Source organism: Oculina patagonica, chromosome 1, assembly GCF_052425735.1.
Source record: "Oculina patagonica isolate OP01 chromosome 1, crgOcupat, whole genome shotgun sequence".
NCBI classification, from domain to species: Eukaryota; Metazoa; Cnidaria; class Anthozoa; order Scleractinia; family Oculinidae; genus Oculina; species Oculina patagonica.
The window spans coordinates 43220585-43232609 of record NC_135758.1 but is presented as its reverse complement, the minus strand read 5'-3'; the positions used below and the strand labels follow the sequence as shown (position 1 = coordinate 43232609).

General features: G+C 39.1%; 1 protein-coding gene across 1 annotated transcript; it reads left to right on the top strand.

Moving 5' to 3' along the window:
- Positions 1-915: 915 nt before the first annotated feature.
- LOC144632209 (putative G-protein coupled receptor 19) lies at positions 916-3787 on the top strand. Its single transcript, XM_078490807.1, has one exon. It carries the CDS (start codon positions 2047-2049, stop codon positions 3226-3228), a length of 1182 nt encoding a protein of 393 aa, XP_078346933.1. The 5' UTR covers positions 916-2046; the 3' UTR covers positions 3229-3787.
- The last annotated feature ends 8238 nt before the right edge of the window (positions 3788-12025 follow it).

Here is a 12025-nt window from a genome sequence, read left to right as displayed (position 1 = left end):
TTTTTTTTTATAAAAAGAGAAGAAAAAGAAAAAAAAAAAAAAAAAAGGGGGGGGGGGGGGGGGGGGAGGGGGGGGGGGGGGGGGGAAGAAAGGGGGGGGGGGGGGGGGGGGCCCCCCCCTCTCCCCCCCCCCCTGTTGTTTAATTATCCTTCAAATACTTTTACACAAGGCTGCTTACTTCGGAAAACCTTCTCTCAAAGCTTTTAAACGAAAAAGTTTTCTGTAAGCGTTCAAAGTATTGCAAGTCTGTTCAAAATATTTAGTTCTATTCGGGATGGAAACTGAGCGAGCGAACATAAACTCGTAGCAACTTGTCCAGCAATGTTGAAAAGTAGAGGATAGTTCTACTCTCCTTGCAATTCGCAACTCAACATTTAGTTGCATTGCAGGTTACAAAAGTAGAATGTTACACGTGACATTTCTTTAGCAACTGGCAATGCAACGTTTATTGCGTTTCAAGTTGCAAGAGAAATGGCATCGTGTGGCATGGCCCGTGGCGCTTTACACGCGTGGAAACTCGTGTCACTCACGCACGCGCGATTTTCCACTTGCACTGTGTTCTCGTTTACGTAAAAGCCGGGCCAAACGAGGATACCAGTTCAAACTCCCGCTCTCGTTTGGCCTGAAACTCTCATGCAATCTCATCGGCTCTCATCGAAGGTGCTCAAATTTTTATGGGAGTCGATAAGAGTTTTCTGTCGTTTGGCTCGAGTTGGTGATAGTCAATGAGACGGTTGATGAAAACTCCGGCTCATGAGAGTCAACTCTCATCAACTTTCACCCTCGCTTGGCCCGGGCTTAACAATTTAATTATATGAAATGTTAGCGCATGTTGACACCTTTTCCTTCCTTTTTGACTGAACCGAGCTTGTGTAATACAAAAACCGCTAGAAGATTAGTTGCTAATGAAGTGAGTGAAGTCTTCGTCAGTCCATTTCAAAAATGGTGAAAAAATGACTCGTTACTTTTTCCGACCGATTTATTTACGTTTCAGTTCTTGCGTGTTCAGAAAGACTAACGCTAGCAGTCGTTAATCTGGTGATAAGGTACTAAAAAATATTAGATCTTTATAAACACTCACCGCCGCTGCAATTTAAACAAAGGCTGAGCTTAAAAAAGAAAGGAAAAAACGCAAAAAAAGAAACCCAATTTTCCTGGTGAAACTGACATGATTAATGTGTCAGTTTCCATTCTATTTATGTGTTTTGCAATATTCGCATACTGCAGAAAATCTCTTGATTGATGTGTTTCTGCGATCATTTAACTAATGAATCCGTGAATAATTATTTTTTTATGTATATATTTTTGTACATCCCACCGATATCGCAACTGATTATGAAATCAAATTTTCCGCAAAAATGTAGACAGGTTGTCAATTTTTCCGCTGTTTTGTACAAAGCACGGATAAATTTGCTGTTATTTTTTTCTTTATCAGCGTCTGTCCTGCCCAGAATATTTTGTAAACGCAGATCTGCTAGAACGGTTGGCGATAATCTACAGTCCTTTTGCCTTCCACCTGTCGTTACTTTACTTGCGACCTGAGATATTGTTTCCTCGCGATATTGAACTAAACGGAAATTCGCAAGTGTTCTTTCTCACGAAAAAGTGTGTTTAGCTATATGTCGCCTTTTGTGGTTGTTCGATTTATAAATAAGATATTACAAGAGATCTGCCATCAAAAAAAGGAAAATTACGTGTATAACTCGTTTGGCTTAATTAAGTCAAAACTGAGTGACAGATGGTCGGTATCCGAGCGACAGGATGACAAAAACAACATGCGAATATCCGATTGCACATTGAAAGTAATTTGCATTTGGCGACAAAGTGAGCCGTAGCGAGAAGGCAGTTGAGTGTTGTCGGCTCTCGTCTTATTATGATTGATTGTACCCTAGGGAAAAGACCACCATATCAACAATTTCGATCCGCAGAATGACTATTTCTTCAGTGGACAACGCAGCGAGTAAATTTGTTGCCGTACTTGGCAAATGGAAGGCATAGCTTTTCATCCGCGGTTTGTTTACATGACTCACAGCCGCTCTGAAAAATATGGCCGACTCGGACATATTAAACTGTTCCGATCAAAGTGTGGTTTCACATCCAGGCTGTTCGAGTTCTGGCGCTGTTGTGGCCGAAATGTTCATGCTATCGACAATATTTCTTGGATCAGTTCTTGGCAACGGACTAATTTTGCTGGTCATTCAAAGAAGTCGAAGGAGCGAATGGACCACAAACTATTTTGTTTTGAGTTTGGGTTTATCGAACTTGACGATTCCCTTTATGTGCGTTCTATGGTCTATGATCTGGATAATGCGCGGTTCGTGGTTATTCAATAATGTAACTTGCAAATTGACGTTCTTTTTTCATTTCTTGAACGCGGGTGTATCCGCCGGGCTTCTCGCTTGTATTTCCCTGGATCGATTCTACATCATTGTACATCCATTGAAGTTTAAAATGAGCCGTTCGCAAACGAAAGAACTGATCATTTTTGTGTGGATCTTCATGGTTTGTTCATCGGCGCCAGCTTTGTACTTCTTTAAATCGATGGACGGGACGAAAGATGGCTTCTGTCTTCCCGACTTCGCTGCACTTGAATGGAAAGTCTTTATAATGCTGTTCTTCTTAATTGCTTTTTGTGCTCCACTTCTTTTCACTGTTGTGATGTACTTACGAATAACATACGCGATCATAACTCGAAATCTACACGCGAAAAATTATCCGAACAGCTTCCGCAGGCACGCGTTCCGTGTACCGCGTTCGAAAATAAAAGTTCTTCGAATGCTGTTTCTACAATGGCTCGTGTTTGTATGCTGTTGTTTTCCGTATTTCCTTAGCCTCGTTCTACATTCGCTAAAGAAAATTTCGCTATCGCCAAGCTTGAATGTGAGCTTGTTACTGCTTTCATTTTCAAATGCAACATTGAATGTGGCGATTTATGCCCTTTTTAGCGGGGATTTTCGTCAAGGATGTAAGAGGGTTTTTTGTAAGCCCGATGCATCTCAAGCGTACCGGCTCACGTCTCTTGGACGCAAACATCGGATCGCTCCGTTCGAGTTTAGCTCTGATCACGGAGAAGGGATGGAATTAAGATTACCCGAACATAAACCAGTGGAGAAAAACAATCATGGCAACCAAGGCCGTGGAGGGGCAAATGGTTATTTCAATACTTTAGAAAAACAAAGCCAAGCTTGGGTTGTAAGAAGTAACAGTGAACGCCAAGGCTCTATTTAAATAAAATGCTAACTTGATTTTAACCGCGGCTGGAACGTGAAGATAACTTAATTTAAATATTAATACTTGTTATAATGGCGGAAAAATCGCAATTTGAAAAAGAAACAGAATGTGATCGAAATTATTAAAAATCTTGCTTGAATGCGTGTTTGGGTATTAAATATTTCCCAGAAAATTTCCGAATAAAAATTGTATCTATATGTAGATTTCGTCTTGCAGTGTATATTTATATTGCCAATTGTATATTTAAAAATCAATTCCCAAGGAACACTGTTTTAAGAATGGTCTTTTTGTCCTATTTATTCTATTAAGACCCAGTTCTTGCAAAATGCCAGATGTCAGGTGAACTAAGACTGTTATTTATTCAGACACTGCCAAAGTGGCTAGATTTATGGAATTGTATTTGTGCCAAGTAAAAAGATAAAAACAATTGTATCCTGCCGACTAATCAGACAATTCACTGTAAAAATGAAAGATATGAAAGCTATATTGTATTATAATTATATCAGAGAAGATTTAACTGAACGATCACTGTACTGTTAATAAAAATGTAAAATGTGTTTTTTTGTTGTTGTTTTGTGTCCCAATTTGTCAGTGTATGGGGATGAATGACCTGGGGAAACCCTCAATAAATCTCAAAGGGGCAGTGAGGGAGCAAAGAGTTTTGAGGTCATTTTGGCATTTTCAAGCAGGACTTCTAGGCCAGGTTAATTGAAAGCCAATTAACAATAACCCAGGATTAAAAGTTGATTAAGGGGTTCAATTCTTGTATAAAAGTGTTTTTGTTGCTTATGTTTTGTGGAGTTTGAGATTAGTCGACATCAAAACTGTAGGACAGAAAATATAAAAAGAAAGGCTTAGCAAATTCTCACTAATCCTGGATTATCTTAATCACATTTGAACAATCCCACCCTGAATTACCACTAATCCTCGCTAATATGCATTTGGAAAATATCACAGCCAAAGTTTGATTACCATTATTTCTATGGAGTGTTTTCCTCCGTGGGCCAAGTTTTAAAATTACAGGGTTCATGTAATTTTTGGTGTACTTTAACCTGCGCTCCGCCGCGAAAAAAAGAAAGCCTGATCGCAGGTTAGGTGTACTTCAGACTCTTGAACCTGGCATGAGAAATAAGGCTAGGGATAAGGTAGTGGGGGGGGGGGAAGGTGTAGGGGGTACAAGGGGGGAGGTGTAAGGAACTCTAAATGACATGGGGATGCTTCTCATTCCTTTAAGGGGTAAAAAAAATTTTCGGTTCCACTTAGGGTATAGCATTTCAAAAGTTCTTAGTTGTTAAGACACAAGTAAACAAAAATTATTAAGTTGTCAAGAATTAAAATTGATTTGAATTTCTAATTTCTTTTTTGGGTTTGTGACATAGCTCTTGGTCTACCAGTGCCAAATATCATTCATCAATGACACAGCTGGTAAAAATAAACCTGCCACGCTCAAAGATATGGTGTCTGTTACCTTTGAGAGGATACCTGGAAATTGTTGGTGACCATCCCACTCACTTTTATATTAGCCTAAGGGATAAGTAAGACAAATCTAGTGATAAGGGACAAGAAATATTTAGCTTTAGAGACTAAACGTCAGGGATTTACTTTTGATCAAAGTTACCATTTTAAAACGGATTTCCAGCCATATCAAATGAATCATTTCACTTCATAGCTTGTGAGTGATTTATATCCAGGCCTGATTTTATAATTAATATTTGTCGGCAAATCTCACGTGTTAGGCGTGTGGTCCTACTAAACTCCTGCGGCTCGAAAGCTTCGAACTTATAATTACGTCTGTTCACGCCTACAGACCAACTTCTCACACCCAATCAACTAAAAATATTGAGCTATAACATCCGCAACTGACACATTTTCTAAAGATATGTTCACTTCGAAGAACTCTAAGCCGAAAGAGAAGTACATGTAAATGACGGAATTTCTCCCGAGTTCTCTGATTTTAGAAGGACAAAGTACTTGCGACGAGGTTGTGTTTAGTAAAGTTTAGTAAAAACACATGCTGGGACTGGGACCTGGAAATGTTCGGAGCCTATCTGGAGATGTTCGGAACGTCCTCGGAAATCGTTGGATATGGTCGGATATGGTCTTCTAAAACCCTAATAAAAATCAGCTGCGTAAAAGTGAAAAAAAAACCGTCAGGAAAAATAGTTATTTCTGGCCCTAAACTTTTCAACCTGCTACCTCAGACTACTGAGACTAGACCGGCCGCACTTTTTATGAGTTTACATTTACCGAGGGTAAAAAAAAAACATTTGTTTTTCACCAGCCGTTAAGCCCTGACCAAACGGCAACGCAAATTGACGCAAGTTGAAAACTTGCGTCCACTTGCGTCTCCGTTTGGCCAGGACTTGCGTATACTTGCGTTAACTTTCTATACTTGCGTTAGTTGCGTTCACGTTGGTCGAGATCAAATTTGCATTTTAGTTAACGTAATTTTTTCACCGTTTGGCTACCCATCGCAAGTTAACGCATTTTTTGCAGTTTACCTCAAATACTGAATTGCACCTCGTAAAATTTTAAATGATTTTTGCAAACTTACGTGCACTTGCGCCGACTAAACTTGCCTGTCCGTTTGGTCACCCAACGCATGCAAGTCTGTACGCAAGTTGAACTTGCAACTACTTGCGTCCACTTGTGTTACCGTTTAGCCGGTGCTTTAGAGGAATAGCCGCACATGCGTGATGTAAAAGCTTTCTGACTAACGCTGGGAGGACTGTGAACTACTGTGAAGATTTTATAACGTTATCTCGGAAAGGACAACTTGCAAGAACTTAAACTACGCTAATCACAGACAGCTATGATCAGCTATATACCCCGGCATAGTTTTAACGTGATCAATGCTTATAACTTCTTTCTTGGACCAAATGCCGGTCTTGCTTAGGAGTTTATATCGTTTGCGTCCAGACTACCCTTGCCTTACCAAAAGTAAAGTTCCCTGGCCGCCTGTCCGACACCCTAAAACACATCCATCCTTATGCCTAACCGTTTTTTCTTTAGGGTTAATGTGGTTCCACGCTTGTAATTGTACGACACATTTTAGATGTTCTTAGCTTGCGCTGTAGAAATTGAAATTGATATTCATCCTTGGCAAGCCATTTTTTTCAAATGGGATTATAGTCCAGTCCCTGAACTCTCTCTTCCGTGCGCCCCTTCAATGAACAGGAACAAATTTGTATTTTTACCGTTAGCTTTGAGCATATACTTTGGTAAGCTAGAGCTAGACTTTTTTAAAGTTATTCGCGGTGATCATGACATGCTTTAGTAAACGGTCGCGTAGTTGAACTCGTCATCTGTGGGCGCGCGGTTTCAAAAGTGCTGCAATGGTTTGGGAAAAAACTGGCGCATGCGCATGCAAGTTATCCTGGACTCTCTTCTCGCGCCTGGGTCCAACCTCTGTAAAGGGCGCGCGGAAGAGAGAGTTCGGGGACTGGACTAATGGGGTTATCGCAAAAGATACTGTTTTATAAGGATTAACCATTTTTGCCTGGTTGCGTTGTAAAAACCGTTTTCCTTTGCAGCGCTTCGAAGGATGAAAATAAATACAGCTTCGTTCAACTCTGTTGATGTACTGAAAGTGGTCGATACCTTGAATATAAAGGGGAGCAATGAAATTAGCAAGTCCAGCAATGTTTATAAACAAACGCGTTCCAAACTAAAATGTGGCATTCCAATTTTGATAAATTTAGAGAGAATGACGTAAATACTCTGAAAATTACTCATTTTTACTAGTAAAATTTAAACCTAAGTCGGAAAATGGTTTTTGTGCGTTGCAGAAACTCGAGTTTCTTTTGAAAAAAGTCAAAAACCGGCCTAAAATGATTTGTGCAATTTTCGCGGAAAAGCAAAATTACCACTTTATTTAAAGTAATATTTTCATCATTTGCCCTGAATCCAAATATTACGCTAAAATTAAGAAGAAAGACAACTGTGTTTGCTCGGAAGTACAAAATTCTTCCGAGTGAATTTCTTTATTACAAATAAGTCCTCACTAAAACTTTCAGAAATTCTGAAAACGAACAAGTCCTCACTAAATCTTTCAGAAATTCTGAAAACGATAAGTCCTCACTAAATCTTTCAGAAATTCTGAAAACGATACAACTCACACTAAAATTTTCAGAAATTCTGAATACGATAAATCTCTCACTAAAATGTTCATAAATTCTGAATACGATAAAGCTCCATACTAAAACTTTCAGAAATTCTGAAAACTATAAAGTCCTTACTTAAACTTTCAGAAATTCTGAATATGATAAAGCTCACACTAAAACTTTCAGAAATTCTGAAAACGATACAGCTCTCACTAAAACTATCAGAAATTCTGAAAACGATACAGCTCTCACTAAAACTTTCAGAAATTCTGAAAACGACACAGCTCCCACTAAAACTTTCAGAAATTCTGAATACGATAATGCTCACACTTAAACTCTCAGAAATTCTGAACACAATAAAGCCGTCCCTAAAACAGAACTTTTAGAAATTCTGAACACCCTTAAGCCCTTAAGATAAATTTTGATGACCCTTAAGATCTCAATGTCCCCCTAATGACCCCAAAAAGAGTTCAAATATTCTAATCTTTCTAATAATCTAAATCGAAAGTTCAAACATTCTGAGAAAATATTTTAAATTCAACCTTCTTTTGCTGTAAGGAGAATAAGATATCCTGATCTTTCAACAAAACCTACAAGCCTTGTCCCTTTTGACATAGTCCAACTTATTTATATTCTGTGCATAAGAACAGTATTTTAAAACAATGAGCTTGTGGCAGCTACATGTACATGTACTTTACACAGTCATGCATGTCAAAGCATATTCAAAATAAACCTATACAATCATGTGCACATTTAAATTATTATCATTTATTGTAAGGTCACAAACCACTAAAATGAAGATGGCATGCTAATCCTCAGTTAACTGAAATCAAGACTAGTAACAATACAAGTCTTGGGGAGGTCATCAACCCAGTGTCCAGCTCTTTGGGTCATTCTGTAGACTTAACTTTACCTTTCCAATAACTCAGCTTCACTTCCTTACTCTTTCACAACAGAAAAGGTTTACAGCCACTGACTTTTCATCTTAATATTCTCCAGATGGACAATGACAGTTTCAATAGGATTTCATGTTGCTGTGGTGGCCTACATATCTAAACCTGAATTAAAGAGGCATGCTGTAGTTATTTGCATGTCACAAATAAAAAATAGTAGTAGTTACAAATGACTGGGTTTATTTAGATGTGAACTTAAACTTATTTTTGTTCTAATTCGTTTTCATAAATCAGAGCTAAAAAAAGCTTGAGACAGAAATACCATAAGTCATTTATTACACATGAATTATATTTTGAGCGTGGATATACATTTATGCTCAGTAATAACAGAAAAGAAATAAAAATGAAAACTAAAACCATAAGCAAATCATCACTAAGAGCAAAAAACATTGAAAACCCTAGTGGAAAATGCAAATACAAATGAAAATCGCTGATCCATCTGAGTTTCCATACACAACAGTGTTGACTGAAGGCGTGTTTACACGATAGAGAAAATTGGGTATGGACCCGTCAAAAACTTGGTCCGGACCTGACCATTTTTGTAGAGAAACAGTAAAATCAAAACGGGGCCTATGGCCTCGTTTTGATTTGACTGTTCTGTACAAAAATCGTCAGGTCCGGACCAATTTTTTGACGGGTCCGTACCCAATTTTCTCTATCGTGTAAACGCACCTTGAAATACATTTTTTTTTAATTTATTTAAAATTTAGCCTGTGTACAGCCATCTCGCTCTGCAAACAAAAAATCGCGGAACGGACATCTGTTTTATGGCGTTCTTAATTGTGTTCGGCTGTGGGCGATTTTCCTGGAATGTGTGGAAAATGATCTGATTGGCACTTACACAAAAACCATTCATAATTTATGTGGGTGATAGCTTGTGGCATTCCAAATTATTTCAGCCTACGGCGAGCACTCAATCTGTACAGCCTTTTGCCTCTCACTTGTTTGTGAAGGGCAAAATTAGACTTGCCACAAGTCGACCTCACGAGTTTTCACAGTAAATTAGCGAGCGAAGCGAGCCTTTTAGGGCGAGTGGTGCAGTCGCCATCGGTCGACTTGTCTCGCTTGAAGGGTTTCCAGCTCCTGTTGGAGCAGACACAAAAACATCTCTCCCAGAAAGATAAACTTCTATTGTTTTTCTCTGGTAGTCAAGCAAACTTAAATAACTGGTGGCCTTGAGAGCATCATCTATCCTTTCGAAATTGACCCAATGTTGAAGGTTTGACCGCATGTCACATCTCACTGGGCTTAATCCCTTGTGATTGACTTTTCTGTCCTAAGGGCTGCTCTGATTGGCCTACGCTCAGCGACCCGTTTTTGGGTCGCTAAAAGTGACGCGATTCAAGTATGAAAAGTCATTTGTCCCAGCGCGCCATAATAAACAAGACGAAGGACTTTATTGAAAGTCTAGGGCAAAATATGCAGTACAATGTATCATTTAAAGCCAGGACAAGTTGGAAAGAGCAATAGTTTTGTGAAGACTGTGGTCTACATGTAGAACATTTCTGCACTGTAGTTTGAAACCCTTTGTAAGGGCCTATTTACATGGAGGTGGGGCACCCCAGGTAGTTGACGTAACCCGCCTAGGTGGGGTAACCTGCCTGACCATATAAACTCTCATTTTTACTTGATCGCGTTTACATGATAGGTGGGGTCGGTCCTCCTAGCCGGGGTCGTGTTTTGCAAGGTAAACGTTTCAACGTGAGGTAAACTGCCTACCCAGGGACGACTCATCAGGTTATCTCAAAGTGCGGTAAATGCAAACTACACAAGATATGGCTGCCTACGGCTTTATCTACGGCTGCAAACCCGGCGAGATTTTCCTATAGCTTCATCTGCCCCAATGTGGAACGGCAAGCGTAGGCCCGAGCGAGTCTCATGCTTTAACTATAAACAACAATGACTTCGACAACTGCGTCGACTTCTAATACTTTGCCTAGTCAAATAATCGGTCGAAAGCACAAGATGAGAGAAATCAACCGTAAATATAAAAGATTACAAAACAAAATGCGATTTCAATGGAATTTTTTCGAGGCCAACCTGGCTTGCTCTTTACGAAAATATGTCATTTTATTGCCTTCTATTTTCCCAAAAACGAATTCGGCTCTGAAGTTCAGTTATCGAGCCTATGAAACCACTAAAAGGAACGAGAGAAAATAATATACAAAGTTATTTTGTCTTTTTACGTGCTAACCTCGTGTAAATGTCATCCCGGGATCCCGAGGTGATAAGACTGCATGTAAATGCGAGCTAATTTTCGACCACGGCTGGGCCGGTTTCCTTTACCTACCCGGGGTCCCCCACCTCCATGTAAACAGGCCCTAAATGTGCCACATAGTCTTTCGTTAGTGCTGTTTGTTTTGGCTCATTTCGATTTGAAAATGTTTGGTCTGGAAGGACAAGCTCTGGAATTTCTGTGAAGGTAAATGATTACTTGGATTTAATAATTGTGATACCGCGATGTATTGTATGAATGACACTACCTTTGTCTGGTTTGCCTGGCTTCGCCAAAATTTTTTGTAGCTTTACTTCGAGAACGAAAAAGGTTGGTTTTAGAGATTTTTTGCTGTAAACATTTTGCTCCTTGGATTTTATGAATCTATTGATTTGTGTTTGAGCTCGATGATGTTTTATCTCCCTTGTTTGTTGTGTTATATTTGGAACCGCATGATTAAAATCCAGTCAACCAGACACACAGATTTATTTAAAATTTAAATAATGACGATTTAAATTTATGGACGCCATAACACAGACTTTCCTTTCACGATTTTTTGGAGCGGAGTGGGGCAACTGTACACAGACTAAGAGTCTTTATTTATTTTCTTAGTTGTTAAGAGACAAGCAAACAAAAATTATTAAGTTGTCAAGAATTAAAATTGACTGAAATTTCTAATTTCTTTTTTGTCTTTGTGACATAGTTCTTGATCTACCAGTGCCAAATATTATTCATCAATGACACTGGTAAAAATAAACCTGCCACGCCCAAAGATATGGTGTCTGTTACCTTTGAGAGGATACCTGGAAATTGTTGGTGACCATCCCACTCACTTTTATATGAGCCTTAGGGATAAATGAGACAAATCTAGTGATAAGGGACAAGAAATATTTAGCTTTAGAGACTAAACGTCATGGATTTTGATCACAGTTGCCATTTTTAAACGGATTTCTAGCCATATCAAATGCTTAAAATAAAAAGGGCTGAGCTTTATAACAGGTTCTTATACACGGGTTTTTACTGTATCATTACACTTCATAGTTTGTAAGTGATTTATATCCAGGCCTGATTTTATTTATATCTGTCGACAGCTCTCACGTGTTAGGCGTGTGGTCCTACTAAACGGCTGCGGCTCAAAAGCTTCGTACTTATAATTACTTCTGCTCACGCCTACAGACCAACTTCTCACACCCAATCAACTAAAAATATTGAGCTGTAACATCCGCAACTGACACATTTTCTAAAGATATGTTCACTTCGAAGAACTCTAAGCCGAAAGAGAAGTACATGTAAATGACGGAATTTCTCCCGAGTTCTCTGATTTTAGAAGGACAAAGTACTTGCGACGAGGTTGTGTTTAGTAAAGTTTAGTAAAAACACATGCTGGGACTGGGACCTGGAAATGTTCGGAGCCTATCTGGAGATGTTCGGAACGTCCTCGGAAATCGTTGGATATGGTCGGATATGGTCTTCTAAAACCCTAATAAAAATCAGCTGCGTAAAAGTGAAAAAAAAAAACCGTC

What these genes read in the sequence shown, in the direction of transcription:
- LOC144632209 (XM_078490807.1), top strand. Translation starts at nt 2,047, where the DNA reads ATGGCCGACTCGGACATATTAAACTGTTCCGATCAAAGTGTGGTTTCA.